The sequence below is a fragment of the Pan troglodytes genome, chromosome 4 (genome assembly GCF_028858775.2).
Source record: "Pan troglodytes isolate AG18354 chromosome 4, NHGRI_mPanTro3-v2.0_pri, whole genome shotgun sequence".
In the NCBI taxonomy this organism is placed as follows: Eukaryota; Metazoa; Chordata; class Mammalia; order Primates; family Hominidae; genus Pan; species Pan troglodytes.
The window spans coordinates 76595721-76614207 of record NC_072402.2 but is presented as its reverse complement, the minus strand read 5'-3'; the positions used below and the strand labels follow the sequence as shown (position 1 = coordinate 76614207).

General features: G+C 37.0%; 1 protein-coding gene across 5 annotated transcripts in view; it reads left to right on the top strand.

Annotated features, from left to right (window-relative positions):
* SKP2 (S-phase kinase associated protein 2) overlaps nt 1-18487 on the top strand; it is a 40696-nt gene that overhangs the window by 18934 nt on the left and 3275 nt on the right. For 2 of the 5 annotated variants that reach the window (XM_526948.8, XM_063811303.1), the window contains 4 exons: nt 658-788; nt 6015-6066; nt 6234-6341; nt 10867-13076. In XM_526948.8, coding sequence (XP_526948.2) covers nt 658-788; nt 6015-6066; nt 6234-6341; nt 10867-11080 — 505 coding nt within the window. In that variant the 3' untranslated portion in view covers nt 11081-13076. Of the gene's footprint in view, nt 1-657; nt 789-6014; nt 6067-6233; nt 6342-7645; nt 7859-10866; nt 13077-18487 lie in introns of those variants that run through there. The other 3 variants (XR_680222.3, XM_016953422.2, XM_024356632.3) reach the window with 3 other exon arrangements.

Genomic DNA, 18487 nt, shown 5'->3' with positions numbered 1-18487 from the left:
TGCATATGTGTGTTTTTTAAAAATATCCCTTGGTCTCCATGGTACAGCATTTGAATCTGTGTCTTGTTAATGGTCCGTTTAAAATAGATTGCCTCTGGATATGCATGTTATCAGTGAGATCAAATGTATAGCCCTATATTTAGTCAGCAGTGCCAGAAGTGGGGAGTGGGGATTAATGGTTGTATTTTGTCTCTGAAACCCTCGTTTTTGCTCAGTTAGCAGAAGCACAGTAAGATGAAGTGGCTTTTTGCAATGTCAGCATCTCTTTATTAGGAATCCTCAGTGCAATCCATCAATTGCGTAAAACATTGTGAGTGACTGTTCAGTCTGTGTTGGGTGGTTGGTAGTTTGAGAAAGCAAACATAAAAGACTGGCATTTCTACCTGCAGTACTGGAATAAGGTTTGAGCCATCAGGTGCTTCTCTCCATTTCCAGGAGGAGGCACATTCACTAAGGCCCTTCTGATCCCCTGGCGACTTTCAGGGGCAAACAGGGTATACTTAGGTGACTAAAGTTAGCTACTGTTAGAGAAGCAGGTGTTCTGTGCATGAAATGATAAGGAATCAATGGCTTTATATTTTCTTTGTTTGCAGTTTGAGGCAAACTCTTTCCCATGTGATGGTTTCATATTTTGTTTATTACCCCTCTTTTGTGCAGACTGGATGAGCTGAACCTCTCCTGGTGTTTTGATTTCACTGAAAAGCATGTACAGGTGGCTGTTGCGCATGTGTCAGAGACCATCACCCAGCTGAATCTTAGCGGCTACAGAAAGAATCTCCAGAAATCAGGTTAGAGCTTCCAAGCCTGGACCACTGAGGCCTTCACAACATAATAGATGAGATTCATTGAGCTTCTCCTAATCATTCCTCCACATAAGTTTTCTCATTTAATCCAGTGCATGTGTTAGTCCCCTTTTTCAGATGAGGTAGCTGCTAATCAGAATGGTTAGGTAAAGGTAAACAGCTAGTGAGCTAGAGCCAAGGTTTGAATTCAGGATCTAACAGTAGAAACCTTTACACTTGAGAACAATGTATTTTTAAGCAGAAAAACTTTTAATCAACTAAATGATTAGGTAAACCCCAACATAAAAATACATAAATGTAGCATTTGATTAGTATTAAGTAGTGGTTGTTCATTAGGGGCTATTTTGTCTGTACGGGGACATTTGTCAGTGTCTGGAGACATTTTTTATTGTCACAGCTGTAGGAGTGCTGCTGGTCTCTCATGGGCGGAAGCCAGGATGCTGGTGGACGGTGTATAGGATGGAGAATAGCATGCACAATAATCTGGTCCAAACATCAGTTCCAAGGTTGAAAAACTGTTATAAACTCTGTTAATAAGTTCATATTTATGACTTTTACTTTTTATTCAGTCCAAGAGGGCAATGAGGATTTTTAGATGAAAACAGGCATTAGAAGTCAGGGGTAGCAGGGAACAGTCTTTAAAAACCTTAATATTCAGTTACGCTTTATTTTACTTGTATGTTAATGAGAAAATCTTGATTTGCAAAGATAAGTGATTACAAATGGCAAGTTTTTAAAATGGCTTCACCGTCTCAGGCCAACATTCAGTTTGTGGGCTCTACAAAACCTAATTAAACCAGCAACACATATCAACCATATCTTGATGTTAGTACTAGCTTATTTGAGTGTGTTTTGTTTATTATAGTTTTTATTATTCTGAAAAAGATTTGAATCAAACATCTGCAGAATAGATCTTAAAATTTAAGTAGTATAAAACTACTTCTCCAGGACAGATGTCCTCTGGTAAGATGTATAAAGCTACAGAAAATAATTGCTAGACTCTTATGAGTGGGTAGAAATTCGAGTCTTTCACCTGTGCAAGGACTCAAATTTGGACTACTGCCGTTCCAAACACTTGCATTTTCAGACAAGGTGAACACTTTCTTTAGCAAGCTGTAAAAGCAGCAATCATGTCTTCATTTCATACCACTGTCCCCACCCAGTATTTATAATTACTATTTTAAAACTGATTATAGTGTTATACAGTCATTTTAAAAAATGTAAAATATAGAAAAACACAAAGGGAAGCAAATTATCAATAATCTTAACATCTTGCTAGGCTTTTTCCTATACAAAAACTGTTGTTTTTTTTTAATGGGACATGGTATATTAAATACTTCGTAATATGCTTTTTAACCCCATTTTCAGTGACTACATGATGTCATCATCAGTGACTATGTGATAGTCCATCAAATAGATATGCAATAATTTATATTAAGTCAATAACAATATATGCAGTTGATCAGAATTCTAATGGACATTCAGAATCTTCCCAGTTTTTCTCTCCTATGAACAATTTTATGAGTGACAGAGACAAATCTTTGGATGCATTTCTAAGGATAGATTCTTAAAAGTGGAATTGCTGGGTCCAGCATTAAGTACTATTCTCAAGTTTTGGATAGTTTCTGCCAAATTTTCCTCCAAGAAGTTTAAACTTCCACCCACGAGCATCCTCTTAGTGTGAAATCCCATCACTCTTGGTTCTTCTCTGTCTGCAGGTGAAGGGAAGGCAGTGCCTTGTTTATATTTCTTTCCCACATCTGGATCTTTCACTGCTTTACTGAAAGATTTTCTGACATGAATCGAGGCTCTGGGTGCAAGGTTGAGAAACTGCTGTAGGCAAAGTGCTGTTGGTTTTGTCCAAGTTTGGCTTAAAATCTTTCCCTTTGTTCCTCCAAGAAAGAACAGAGAGCCTGTTTACCGAGTTTTGGCAGAAATAGTAGGTATTAAAATGCTGCTTGCTAGACACATTCAGGACAGAGAGACAGACTATAAATTGAAGTGTTAGTTTTTTAATTATACCATGGGGATAAAAAGTTTTTAATGTCATTAACAATAGCACACACCATTTCATTATATATGAGATAATATGGATTTGGTTTTAGCTCATAGACTGGTACCAGATGGCCTGGGTTCAAATATCCACTCTGCCATTTACTGGGTAGACTTGAGCAAGTTGCTAAACTTGCCTGTTCCTTAGTTTTCTTAGCAGTAAAATGGAGATAAGTAGAACCCATCTCTTAGAGTTACAGGAAAGAATAAATAAGTTAAGACATGTACAGCATGTGGAACATTTCTTGCCACATGGTAAGAGTTCAATTAGTGTTGGCTGTTATTACTGTTCCTTCCCCCACTACCCCCATCATTACCTTTCCATGGAGCAATGGATGAAGCACAGAAACGTTTGGTCTTGGATTTGACCTTGACTTCTGTAGCTGAAATCATCTCTCCTTTGAAGTAACGGGTTGGATTATGTGGTTTCTAAGATCCTTCTAGCTCAGGTTGGGTCTACTGTTTATGGTGAAATGAAGGGGACAGTGAAAAGGAAACCTTGGCAGTGACTACTGTTTACTAACTACTTCCTGCCCAGGGAGGACAGAGCTTAAGTGTGGGCCAGAGGAAACTAACCCTTTATTCCCCAATGTTTCGTTCTTTCTCCAGTGGTGTCAAAGTATGATTGCATCAGATTTTGCTGATGGCTAGTTGGCTGGCTAGATGATTGGTCCCTCAAAATTTTATTGTGTACTTTTTTCATTTTTTGGTCATTTATTAAATATTTATTGAGCACCTACAGTGATTGAACAAAACAGAGCCTTGAACAAAACAGAGAAAGTCACTCTTACGAAGATTACTTTCTAGTGGGGGAGCCAGAAAGTGAACATATTTCATAAATGTTATGAAAGGAGGTAAAAATGCAAGGACGAAGAGCAAAGCAGAGTGACCAGATAGAATGTGGCAGAAAGAGGACTACTTTTAGATGGAATGGTTAAAGACAGGGCCTCTCTGAGGAGACTGTACTGGACCCAGAGAACTGACTGAGTGAAGAAGTAATCCATATGCATATGTGAGAGAAGAACATTCAAGAACAAAGGACCAGTGAGTGCAAATACCTTGATATGGAACCAATGTGTGAGAGGGAGCAGGGAGAACAGTGAGAGGAGAAAGATGGCCAAGGGCTGTCTAAGCCAAGGCAAAAGCTTTGAATTTTTTCTAAGTGACATGGGATATGGGAAGCCATTGGAGTATTTCGAGCAGAGCAATATGACTGACTTCATTTTAAAAGACTCACGCTAGTGCTGTGTTGAGAAAAGGCTGTAGCGGGGAAGTATGAAGCAGGGAGACCAGTTAGGAGACTAGGCTGGTGACACTTAAGGTGGTAAGAAATGATCAGATTTGGGCACATTTTAAAAACCAACATCATGAGATTTGGTGACAGAATGAACGTGGGATGTGAGAAAAATAGTCCACTATGATTTCAAGGGTTTTGGCTGAAGCCACTGGATTCGTGAAATTATCACTTGCTGAGATGGGAAAGAGTTTAGGGAAGGAGGAAATTTGGGGGAGAAATTGAGTATTTGATTTTAGACATAAATTTAGAGGCCTATCTCATATCCAAACGGTATGTTGAGGAGGCAGTTGAAAATGCAAGTCCAGAATTTAGGAGAGGGGATATACTTGTGAGACGAAAAAACCCTCAAATGTTAATGAAGTTTGCCTGTTGTTCTAAATAAGTAACATTTATTGATTCATTTTCTGATTGCCAAGTAGCTTACATGACTTTCTTCCAAATTCTGAAAAGTTGCCTGTAATCCAAACACCCTTGAATACTGCAGTTAACATTTTGGATGTATTTCCTTGCAGCCTTTTTTTTTTCTTCTCTCTTTCTTTCTGTGTATGTGTTTGTGTGTAAATGTGAGTTTGAGTGTGTTTTGGCCAAGTTGAAATTATAACGCATTGTATATATTTTGTTTACAAGCTATCCTAGTATTTTTTTAAATGTGTGAAATGTTATCAGAAAGCGTTTTCATAATGATTAGCAGTGTATTTCACGGAATGGATGAGGTTAACATATTAAACTAACTGGAGGAGGGGCTAATATAACTGTTGCCACATTGAATATATTCATACACATCTATATTTTTCTAAAAGTGGAATTACTGGACCAAAAGTAAACTGTATAATTCTCTGAATTCTTTTAAAAAAAAAAAAATCAGTTCACTATCCAAAAAAAGCAGGAATCAGTTCACTATCCAAAAAAAGCAGGGTTCAGGCTCCTGAAAGCCTGCAAATAAAATTAAATATCTACCTGTGGTACATGGAAGACCTACTTTATGATAGACCTACTTTATAATAGAATTTTTTTTCACTTGATGGCTGAGAAGAAATATTTCTAATTTTATTTGGTATTTCTTGCTCCTTTTTATTATCTTGGTATTTTGCAATGTAGATTTGTTCATGTTCATTGCCTATTTTTGATTTATCTTTTTTCTCTTTATATAAGATTAACTCACTGTTTAATATATGTTGAAAACATTCCCAGTTTTCTGATACTTTTTAAATTGTTTTAATATGGTAGTTTTAAAATTTTATGTAGTAAATTTATGTGTTCCCTATGTTTTCTTTTATGTTTAGAAATACCTTATACCAAGATTCAATTAAATAATTACCCTGAATTATTTGTTTAGTAATTTTTAATATTTAATATATTATTACCCTAAATACAAAAATAATATTTTTGTATTTAGAACTTATTATGTGGAATGTATTTAAATATGTTATTTGAGTTGGAGCAATATTTTTTTCCAGTTGTAGTGGCAATATTTCTTTTTACTGATCCATTATTTCTCTTGTTGATCTGAGGTGCTACCTTTGTAATATATTGTTTGCTTATATATACTGGTGTTTAATTTTACTTTTTGCTATTGTGAATGGGATTTTTTTCCCTATTATTTTTCCAGCCTGCTATTGCTGATACATAGATAAGCTAAAGATTGTCATTTTACACAGTTTTCTTTTTCGGATGATTCTCTTGGGCTTTTTGAGTAGAAAATTTTATGTTCCAAGATGATCATTTTTTCTTTCTAATAGTGTGTGGTTCTAATTGCATTGACCTGAACTTCCAGCATGATGTTCAATGATGGTAGTGATAACAAATATCCTTGTCTTGTTCCTCATTTAATAGTGACCATCATGTTTTTTTGCTTTTCCTAGATCTCTCTACTTTAGTTAGAAGATGCCCCAATCTTGTCCATCTAGACTTAAGGTATTTTTTTATTTGTTTATTTTAGATCAAAAGTTGAAAAATCTTGATTTCTCATTAAATTGGGAAAGGATCATAATGTTGAAGCAACTAAACAGTAGGTTATTTCTGTCTTCTTTATCTAGGATCAATGTGTGATTTTCAATATCTTTTCTTCTGCCTTCTTACAGTGATAGTGTCATGCTAAAGAATGACTGCTTTCAGGAATTTTTCCAGCTCAACTACCTCCAACACCTATCACTCAGTCGGTGCTATGATATAATACCTGAAACTTTACTGTAAGTATGTTTTGTTTTTAATGCTTAATAGAAGGCAGGAAACAACAGAGATGCCCCTTGGTGTGAAAATCCATTTTTATTAATAGACATATGAAACCGAAACATTAGTAATGAGTATATCACAGACTGGCTATGAAAGACCAGCAGAGTATTGCTTAAACTGGTGAAATTGAGTTGATCCAGATTGTTCACTAAACATTTATTGTTTAGCTGTAAGCAGTTTTAATTACTAGCTTGCTGTCTTAGTATCTATGAGAAGACTTAGCAGAGAAGCAGAAGATAACCTTTTCCTCCAGGAAACTTGAAGTGTAATTGGGAAGGCAGACCCAATGTGGGTTAGTGTCTTTTTTTTTTCTTTCCAAATTTTTCGGATTAACTCCAGTTGATTCCAAAAGCTTTCATCTGGACTTAAAGTTCTGTATCTTCTAGTGATGTTAAGTCCTGGATAGTGAAGAAATTGGAGAGATATAAGCCCGTAGATGGTATGTATTGTAAGTCTGATACTGTTTTTGAACAGGGGCATGTTAAGGTCTAAAAAGTGAAGTGAAGTGACTTATTCAAACCTGATGGTGAGTTGGTGGCTGACCTGGATCTAAATCCTAGGTCTCCTGGACAGAGGCAAAATAGTCACTATCTAATCTAATAGTTTATACAAGGGTTAGTTTTACCTGCTCAGCAACTTCCACAGAATCAAGGGAGTGCAAGAAAGAAGCAGCCTGGTCCATCTTTCCTTTGGGAAGCACCATACCCAACTCATCCTGGGAATCATATCTTGTTTGAAAAGGTTTTCTGTATTTCATTCCAAAGGACTGGAAAAGTCTCCCTAATGGCAAATGTACATGTGTAGCAATTTTATTAAAAACCACAAGAGGTCAGTATCTTAGAGTTGATCAGGTGCCCAACATGTCTTGAATGCGGCTGCTGGACTCATTTATTTAGCTCATGAACTAAAGGTTAATTTAGCTTCCAGCTCCTAGGTAGGAAGGGTGGTGAATTTGAACAAAGAACTTTAGTCCTCAGAATCATAGTTTGAATCTTTTAAGTTAGTTTCAAGTATTAATGAATAAATCAGATACTTCAGCTACACAGAGTTAATTAGTAGAGTTAGGAAATCTGGCAGCTACGCATTTTAATTAATCATTTTTTAATTAATCTTGGGGTTCGGGGTCTGAGCTGGTATCTCATTTGGGAAAGGACTGCCTAAAATAGGATGGCAGGATTTACTTTCCCAGCTCTCAAATGTTGGGGTTTAAATTCATGCGCATGAAACTCTTATTAAAATCCCTGCCCTCTCTATTTTCTAGCATCCAGAACTCCTAGGAGCTTCTAGCGTCTACCCAAAAAGGCTTCTCTGTCATCTATTCTTTCCTGTCCTTGCCATCTGGCCTCCTGCTTCTTTGCCTGTGCAGCCCCCTGGGGAGTGTGGTGATCATTCTTTTTGGGTCGCTTTTCTCAAGAGAATCTATCCATGTGTCTTGCTTTTGTTCCTTCTCTGCAGAAAGAAAGAAGCTAAGCAGGTAATGACCCAAATGCTTTTTCTCAAGCAGAGGCAAGGGGAAGACTGTGAGCTCTTCATTTTAATATTTTTATCCAGTGGGATAATAGTAATAGTAATTGCGATACCTGCATAATAATCGCATGGTAATACCTGGAGGCAGTGTGAATTGATAGTTACAAACACGGGTCTGAAGTCACAGACCTATTGTGAACCTTCACTGTATTATTATTTCTTATTTGTACAAATCTTATGAAATAAGACAAACAGGGGCATTAGGAGTTTAGTTACAAGTCAGACCACTAGAATAGAGAAGAAGAAAGATCCTATCCTTGAACATTAAGGTAAAGAGTATATTTCTTTAGGTATTGTGTAAATAGTACACTGATTTGCATTGTGAATCCTTTAGGATGAGTTTGTTGGTACCTTATGCTTAAAAGTTTCTCGAGATAAAATAGGAATTAGAATCACTCTAATTTCAATCATTTTGGCAGCTGATATATTTGAGGTTTATAATAAAAATTCCAGGATATTTCCATAATAATTTCAAGAGAGCCATCTATGCTAAAGAACTTAAGGCTATTTATTTCTCGGAAGTGGGAAAATACAATTTGAATGTCTTTCTTCTGTAATATTTTAAAATACTTGGGAAACTATAAAGTTTTCTTCCCCAGGACCTATTCCCATTATATTTATTCCCTTACTTCTTAATTGGTCTTCTTCTCTATGTCTAAACTTCCTTCTAATTCTTCCCTATTTCTCATTCAAGTAAGAAACCCAAGCTGGAGGTAGTTAACTAAGATAAGACTAAAAGACTTCTGTGGTAGGAGCATTTGTAGTTGAGGCATTTAAGATTTTATAAGGAAAACAGGATTCTTGTACAGATAAGGTAAGGAGCAATCCTGTGAAAGAGTTCATAAATATCTTTCATTTTCTAAAATTCAATATACATAAAACATTGGTGTGATTTTACATTTCTTACATTAGAAATAATGGCTCTTGAACTACTTATTTCTATTTGCTATCCCTTAGTTTGCTCTTCAGTCTCTTCCATTGTAGTTTTTAAAAGATGCTTGCAAATTTTTTATTCTGAGTTGTAGATAATGCACATACCAGGGGGCATTTTTTTTTTTTTTTTTGTCTCCTTAAAATCTTAGAGACTTTCTGGATTTTTGACTTGGAACTGGTTCTTCATCCATCATCTTATCTTATATAACCCCCTTATATATAACACCCGAGTGTGTTCTGAGAGTCTGGTCTTAATTTCTTTCCTCACCAAATCTCTTTCCCAATGCTGTTGCAAGAACATGTCCTCCTCTGCCATCTGCCATTCCTCCTTTTCTTACTCCACCTACAGTTTCTTCCCTTAAATATTCTCCAGTGCAGAATGGCTCACAATTTGGCTAATTTGGATATACCAGAACCAGAATTCTCATAGTAATTACAACGTTTCCCAAGTTTCACATGAGGGATTCAAAGTTGGAGCTGGATTGCTGTCATCGTAAGTGATTAAGTATAAGTATCTGTGTATACTGTGATCTTACTTCGACAGTGTTTCTACATTCCAGAAAGCAGTTTACTTAATGACAGCAATTTGTTCTTTCTGATTTTCTTTGGTTATATACCTTTAGATCTTATTGTCGTCCCCTTGTGAACAAGCATATTTATTTCCCTTGGATAATGCTTTTATTTTATAAGTTAGCCTTCATCTTGTACTCAGCTAACGTATATTAAACATTTGTGGGGTTTAAGACACCTTGTGGAATGTAGAATAAATACATTTAGGGGAGTAGTGGGAAGACTGGAAGAGCAGGTTAAACACGGAAGGTCTTTAGACTAGCTGAACAGCCTGGGTTCTGTAAACACAAGGGAAGCATCAAAGGTTTTGGAGCAGATGAATGACTAACATGAGCTAGGCTTTAGGAGGATGCCTTGGAAACGTATATAGAATAGGCTAGAAGGAAGAAAGACAGTTATAAGGAAAGTTTGGGGCTTTTTAAAAATAATTATTGACAATGTGAAAATATAAAGGATGTTTCTGACTTTAGGTAATTGATGTGCTCATTGATCTGTAGTAGGATTTTGTTGAAATTCCAAAATAAATGTTCCCTTTCCTGAGACTTTGTACTGTGTGTCCCAACCTTGAGCAAACAGAGATGAGAGAGATGAATTTCTAGGCACATAGATCTGAGTTAAGAAGGAAAAAATCATTACCAACACCAAACAGTATTTACTTTGGAAAAACAGAATTTGTGAAACAGAATTTGAGAAACAGAATTTGTGAAACAGAATTTCACTGTTAACAGGGTTGAATTTCATCTAATGTGAAATACCTAAAGGGACTGGCTTATCTATGTAGAAAAAAAATGGTAATATGTAGGGAGGTAAGATGGCTATTACCTCCTATAAAGGGTGTGATTTTTCACCCATTTTCTCCACCTGTACCCAACTATATAACCCTATCTAAAATATCTTAGGGAAGTCAGTGGTAGTTTTCATCACACATAATGGACTTGTTGACTATGAACCATTATTAAGAAGTTCATCAATCCTGACAGCATCTCCCTTTAAGAGATGAGCCTAGTTCAAATAAAGGTCAAGTTCATATCCTTAATTTGCATGTAACCTGTGGTGGTTCCAACTGGTGCCGCAGTAAAACATTTGCTTTTACCATCACTCGCTTGCTACTTTCTTCTCATAACACAGTAACCCCATTCAGATCACTGTATAAATCACAACTGGAGAAAGGAAGCAAATATGGTTGGATTCTTAAATAAATCTGAGTTTCTAAGGTTATTAGGAACCTCATTCAATAAAATGCAGCAGTGTGTTTCCTAATGACATGTTGCTCAAGCTATATGGTCTGTGCTTTCCAGTTTAATTTGCTATTTTCTCAAATCATATATTGTAAATTACACTTTCAGACTGCATTTTATAGATGACACAAATTGTAAAATTTGGGTCATATAACTCTAGTCAAACAGTTTCCATAGATACTGCTATTCTGAAAGTCTTTTTCTTCCTTTCCAGTGAACTTGGAGAAATTCCCACACTAAAAACACTACAAGTTTTTGGAATCGTGCCAGATGGTACCCTTCAACTGTTAAAGGAAGCCCTTCCTCATCTACAGATTAATTGCTCCCATTTCACCACCATTGCCAGGCCAACTATTGGCAACAAAAAGAACCAGGAGATATGGGGCATCAAATGCCGACTGACACTGCAAAAGCCCAGTTGTCTATGAAGTATTTATTGCAGGATGGTGTCTCTTCTTTAGAACAGGGAAAATAGGCAGGAAGCCCAATTGCTGGAGTACTTAGCTAGTTTTATTCTTGGTTTTCCCTTTGCCTTCATTCTGCAAGTATACTAGGGAGCCATTTGAGAGGGAAAACTATGAAATCTTGCTTTTTGAAATGATTCTAAAAGCTTCTATCACTGCTTTGCTCTTAAGAGCCAAAGTTGTAGGCCTTTTGAAATTTTGGGAGAGTGAGCCTATAATTTCAAGGTACCTTAAAGAGCAAAATTTGAGCCACCTCTTCCAAGTGCCCTTCTTACTAAGTCTATTCAGAATCAAGCTTAAAAATTACCACCAGCAAACAATCTTCATAGCCCATATAACTTTTATCTATTTAATTTTATAGTATTGCTTTATAAGACAGCTTAGAAGAACAATAAGCTATTTGTATTATGAGCTGAACAAAAAGAGAATCATAGGATAGTAGCGTCTGAGGCCATCTTTTCTAGGAATAGGAAAGAGAAAAATGTATTTTAATTTTGCCTTTAGATTTGAAATTAGGTTAATAGAAATAAGTAACCCCATGTAATTCACCTTAAAACTTAACAAAAGACCAAACATTACAAAACCCAGAGGTATAGAATCAATATAGGATTTGAAGGCCCAGCAGACAGTTTTCTATGACAGGTTAATCTGAAGTATCCTGTAATGTTCATTAAGTTACTGTGTTTCCAGAATCTAAATTAGATGAGAAATATAATTGTGGTTTTCTAACTTGATAATCAAATTATGTTAACATGGGTCCTTTAGCTTTTAAAATGACTTGCTTTGTTTTAGAAAGGTGGTATTAATCCACTCTCTATTCTTGAAAATTTGGATGGAAGAATTCTGAAGTTGCCTGCTGTTTTCCTTTAGCGCTGAGGTTCTTAAGGTTACTTTTATATTACTCTGGAATCAAGTATTTTAAATTGTATTTTTTTAAAATGATCTCTCAGCAATAATTGTTTGAAACTATCCATATATAAGGTTATCAGACCTACAGTTCCCTAAGAGGAGCTGCATGTTCTCTTCAATCAGAAATATACAGTAGAAGCAGGTATATCTTCCATGCAGTTTCAGTAGTAAGCACTACTTATACCTACATAAGAGTTAAAATCCAGATGTGGGACCTTTTGATACCATCAGTGATATATATTTTTTTAAACTGGTACAGAGAAGTGAAAAGATTAAATTCTACTTCTATTTTTTTTTTTTTTTTTTTGAGACGGAGTCTCGCTCTGTCACCAAGGCTGGAGTGCAGTGGTGCGATCTCGGCTCACTGCAAGCTCCGCCTCCCAGGTTCACGTCATTCTCCTGCCTCAGCCTCCCGACTAGCTGGGACTACAGGCGCCCACCACCACGCCCGGCTAATTTTTTTGTATTTTTAGTAGAGACGGGGTTTCACCATGTTAGCCAGGATGGTCTCAATCTCCTGACCTCATGATCCGCCCGTCTCGGCCTCCCAAAGTGCTGGGATTACAGGCATGAGCAACTGCGCCCAGCCAAATTCTACTTCTTAAAAATCACAAAAACTAGTTTAAATTGATGACTTGTTCGTATGTTCAAAATGTAACAACAAAAAAAGCCAACACCAGTCATTTATATTAACTTTTTTTTTTAAATCAAAAATTGTTAATGTTAGAAACATAGTATGAAGTGCCTTTATCTGCTTAGACCTAAGGAAGATTTTAAAGTTGGGTTGCACAGGAAATGATGATGCTTCAATTTCTTAATAGTTAAAAAGTGCTAAATACTACTTGAAATTATTGTTTACAGATTAGTGACAAGAGCTGGGGTTAGGATCCGGTTGGACTCTGACATCGGATGCCCTCAAACATACAGAACTTCCAAACTCAAGTCCAGCCATAAGCTATTTTGCCAACATGTCAGAGTAATCTGTATTTTTGTATGTGATTTCTACTTTTATAGACTTGTTTTAAAACAATAAAACACATTTTTATAAAAATGAGTGCTTAAGCTAAGTCGTATTCCTTTTTTCTTTCTCTTTTTTTAAGTGCTGTGGTTAAAATTTGAAAGCATTTAGTGTGGTATGCCATTTGGCTTAGATACCTCTAAATAAGACTCTTCAAAACAGAGCCCTGAGATGGTCCTTTTTGACCCATCTACTTCATATGCTTGTCACATTAAAAAAAAAAAAGTTTATAATGCCTTTTTAAAAGGGGCTAATACAGTCTTGTTATCTTTTTTTTTTAATTATACTTTAAGTTCTAGGGTACATGTGCACAACGTGCAGGTTTGTTACATATGTATACATGTGCCATGTTGGTGTGCTGCACCCATTAACTTGTCATTTACATTAGGTATATCTCCTAATGCTATCCCTCCCCCCTCCCCCCACCCCATGACAGGTCCTGGTGTGTGATGTTCCCCTTCCTGTGTCCAGGTGTTCTCGTTGTTCAATTCCCACCTATGAGTGAGAACATGTGGTGTTTGGTTTTTTGTGCTTACGGTAGTTTGCTGAGAATGATGGTTTCCAGCTTCATCCATGTCCCTACAAAGGACATGAACTCATCATTTTTTATGGCTGCATAGTGTTCCATGGTGTATATGTGCCACATTTTCTTAATCCAGTCTATCATTGATGGACATTTGGGTTGGTTCCAAGTCTTTGCTATTGTGAATAGTGTTGCAATAAACATACGTTTGCATGTGTCTTTATAGCAACATGATTTATAATCCTTTGGGTATATACCCAGGAATGGGATGGCTGGGTCAAATGGTGTTTCTAGTTCTAGATCCTTGAGGAATCACCACACTGTCTTCCACAATGGTTGTACCAGTTTACAGTCCCACCAACAGTATAAAAGTGATCCTATATCTCCACATCCTCTCCAGTACCTGTTGTTTCCTGACTTTTTAATGATCGCCATTCTAACTGGTGTGAGATGGTATCTCATTGTGGTTTTGATCTGCATTTCTCTGATGGCCAGTAATGATGACCATTTTTTCATGTGTCTCTTGGCTGCATAAATGTCTTCTTTTCAGAAGTGTCTGTTCATATCCTTTGCCCACTTTTTGATGGGGTTGTTTTTTTCTTGTAAATTTGTTTGAGTTCTTTGTAGATTCTGGATATTAGCCGTTTGTCAGATAAGTAGATTGCAAAAATTTTCTCCCATAGTGTAGGTTGCCTGTTCACTCTGATGGTAGTTTCTTTTGCTGTGCAGAAGCTCTTTAGTTTAATAAGATCCCATTTGTCAATTTTAGCTTTTGTTGCCATTGCTTTTGGTGTTTTAGACATGAAGTCCTTGCCCATGCCTATGTCCTGAATGGTATTGCCTAGGTTTTCTTCTAGGGTTTTTATGGTTTTAGGTCTAAGTCTTTAATCCATCTTGAATTAATTTTTGTATAAGGTGTAAGGAAGGGATCCAGTTTCAGCTTTCTACATATGGCTAGCCAGTTTTCCCAGCACCATTTATTAAATAGGGAATCATTTCCCCATTTCTTATTTTTGTCAGGTTTGTCAAAGATCAGATGGTTGTACATGTGTGGTATTATTTCTGAGGGCTCCGTTCTGTTCCATTGGTCTATATCTCTGTTTTGGTACCAGTACCATGCTGTTTTGGTTACTGTAGCCTTGTAGGATAGTTTGAAGTCAGGTAGCATGATGCCTCCAGCTTTGTTCTTTTTGCTTAGGATTGTCTTGGCAATACGGGCTCTTTTTTGGTTCCATATGAACTTTAAAGTAGTTTTCTCCAATTCTGTGAAGAAAGTCATTGGTAGCTTGATGGGGATGGCATTAAATCTATAAATTACCTTAGGCAGTATGGCCATTTTCACGATATTGATTCTTCCTATCCATGAGCATGGAATGTTCTCCCATTTGTTTGTGTCCTCTTTTATTTTGTTGAGCAGTGGTTTGTAACTCTCCTTGAAGAGGTCCTTCACATCCCTTGTAAGTTGGATTCCTAGGTATTTTATTCTCTTTGAAGCAATTGTGAATGGGAGTTCACTCATGATTTGGCTCTCTGTTTATCTGTTATTGGTGTATAAGAATGCTCGTGATTTTTGCCCATTGATTTTCTATCCTGAGACTTTGCTGAAGTTGCTTATCAGCTTAAGGAGATTTTGGCTGAGATGATGGGGTTTTCTAAATATACAATCATGTCATCTGCAAACAGGGACAATTTGACTTCCTCTTTTCCTAATTGAATACGCTTTATTTCTTTCTCCTTCCTGATTGCCCTGGCCAGAACTTCCAACACTACGTTGAATAGGAGTGGTGAGAGAGGTCATCTCTGTCTTATGCCAGTGTTCAAAGGGAATGCTTCCAGTTTTTGCCCATTCAGTATGATATTGGCTGTGGGTTTGTCATAAATAGCTCTTATTATTTTGAGATATGCCCCATCAATACCTTATTGAGTTTTTAGCATGAAGGTTGTTGAATTTTGTCAAAGGCCTTTTCTGCATCTATTGAGATAATCATGTGGTTTTTGTCATTGGTTCTGTTTATATGCTGGATTACATTTATTGATTTGCATATGTTGAACCAGCCTTGCATCCCAGGGATGAAGCCCACTTGATCGTGGTGGATAAGCTTTTTGATGTGCTGCTGGATTCGGTTTGCCAGTATTTTATTGAGGATTTTTGCATCGGTATTCATCAGGGATATTGGTCTAAAATTCTCTTTTTTGGTTGTGTCTGCCCGGCTTTGGTATCAGGATGATGCTGGCCTCACAAAATGAGTTAGGGAGGATTCCCTCTTTTTCTATTGATTGGAATAGTTTCAGAAGGAATGGTACCAGCTCCTCCTTGTACCTCTGGTAGAATTTGGCTGTGAATCTATCTGGTCTCGACTTTTTTTGGTTGGTAGGCTATTAATTATTGCCTCAGTTTCAGAGCCTGTTATTGGTCTATTCAGGGATTCAAGTTCTTGCTGGTTTAGTCTTGGGAGGATGTATGTGTCGAGGAATTTATCCATTTCTTCTAGATTTTCTAGTTTATTTGCGTAGAGGTGTTTATAGTATTCTCTGATGGTAGTTTGTATTTCTGTGGGATTGGTGGTGATATCCCCTTTATCATTTTTTATTGTGTTTGATTCTTCTCTCTTCTTTATTACTCTTGCTAGCAGTCTATCAATTTTGTTGATCTTTTCAAAAAAACCAGCTCCTGGATTCATTAATTTTTTGAAGGCTTTTTTGTGTGTCTATCTCCTTCAATTCTGCTCTGATCTTAGTTATTTCTTGCTTTCTGGTAGCTTTTGAATGTGTTTGCTCTTCCTTCTCTAGTTCTTTCAATTGTGATGTTAGGGTATCAATTTTAGATCTTTCCTGCTTTCTCTTGTGGGCATTTAGTGCTATAAATTTCCCTCTACACACTGCTTTAAATGTACCAGAGATTCTGATATATTGTGTCTTTGTTCTCATTCGTTTCAAAGAACATCTTTATTTCTGGCTTCATTTCGTTATGTACCCAGTAGTCATTCAGGAGCAGGTTGTTCAATTTCCATGTAATTGAGCAGTTTTGAGTGAGTTTCTTAATCCTTAGTTCTAGTTTGATCACACTGTGGTCTGAGAGACAGTTTGTTATAATTTCTGTTCTTTTACATTTGCTGAGGAGTGCTTTACTTCTAACTATGTGGTCAATTTTGGGATACGTGCTGTGTGGTGCTGAGAAGAATGTATATTCTGTTGATTTGGGGTGGAGAGTTCTGTAGATGTCTATTAGGTCCAGTTGGTGGAGAGCTGAGTTCAATTGCCGGATATCCTTTTTAACTTTCTGTCTTGTTGATCTGTCTAATGTTGACAGTGGGGTGTTAAAGTCTCCCATTATTATTGTGTGGGAGTCTAAGTCTCTTTGTAGGTCTCTAAGGACTTGCTTTATGAATCTGGGTGCTCCTGTATTGGGTGCATATATATTTAGGATAGTTAGCTCTTCTTGTTGAATTGATCCCTTTACCATTATGTAATGGCCTTGTCTCTTTTGATCTTTGTTGGTTTAAAGTCTGTTTTATCAGAGACTAGGATTGCAACCCCTGCCTTTTTTTGTTTTCCATTTGCTTGGTAGTTCTTCCTGCATCCCTTTATTTTGAGCCTATGTGTATCTCTGCACGTGAGATGGGTCTCCTGAATAGAGCACACTGATGGGTCTTGACTCTATCCAATTTGCCAGTCTGTGTCTGTTAATTGGAGCATTTAGTCAATTTACCTGTAAGGTTAATATTGTTATTTGTGAATTTGATCCTGTCATTATGATGTGAGCTGGTTATTTTGCTCGTTAGTTGATGCAGTTTCTTTCTAGCATTAACAGTCTTTACAATTTGGCATGTTTTTGCAGTGGCTGGTACCGGTTGTTCCTTTCCATGTTTAGTGCTTCCTTTAGGAGCTCTTGTAGGGCAGGCCTGGTGGTGAGAAAATCTCTCAGCATTTGCTTGTCTGTAAAGGATTTTATTTTTCCTTCACTTATGAGGCTTAGTTTGGCTGGATATGAAATTCTGGGTTGAAAATTCTTTTCTTTAAGAATGTTGAATATTGGCCCCCACTTTCTTCTGGCTTGTAGAGTTTCTGCTGAGAGATCCACTGTTAGTCTGATGGGCTTCCCTTTGTGGGTAACCCGACCTTTCTCTCTGGCTGCCCTTAACATTTTTTCCTTCATTTCAACCTTGGTGAATCTGACAATTATGTGCCTTCGGGTTGCTCTTCTCGAGGAGTTTCTTTGTGGTGTTCTCTGTATTTCCTGAATTTGAATGTTGGCCTGCCTTTCTAAGTCGGGGACATTCTCCTGGATAATATCCTGCAGAGTGTTTTCCAACTTGGTTCCATTCTCCCCGTCACTTTCAGGTACCCCAATCATACATAGATTTGGTCTTTTCACATAGTCCCATATTTCTCGGAGGCTTTGTTCGTTTCTTTTTACTCTTTTTTCTCTAAACTTCTCACTTCATTTCATTCATTTTATCTTCAATCACTGATACCCTTTCTTCCACTTGATCGAATTGGCTACTGAAGCTTGTTCATGCATCATGCAGTTCTCGTGCCATGGTTTTCAGCTCCATCAGGTTATTTAAGGACTTCTCTACACTGGTTATTCTAGTTAGCCATTCGTCTAATCTTTTTTCAAAGTTTTTAGCTTCTTTGCCATGGGTTCAAACTTCCTCCTTTAGCTCGGAGAAGTTTGATCATCTGAAGCCTTCTTCTCTCAACTCGTCAAAGTCTTTCTTCATCCAGCTTTGTCCATTGCTGGCGAGGAGCTTTGTTCCTTTGGAGGGGGAGAGGTGCTCTGATTTTTAGAATTTTCAGCTTTTCTGCTCTGTTTTTTCCCTATCTTTGTGGTTTTATCTACCTTTGATCTTTGATGATGGTGACGTACAGATGGATTTTTGGTGTGGATGTCCTTTCTGTTAGTTTTCCTTCTAACGGT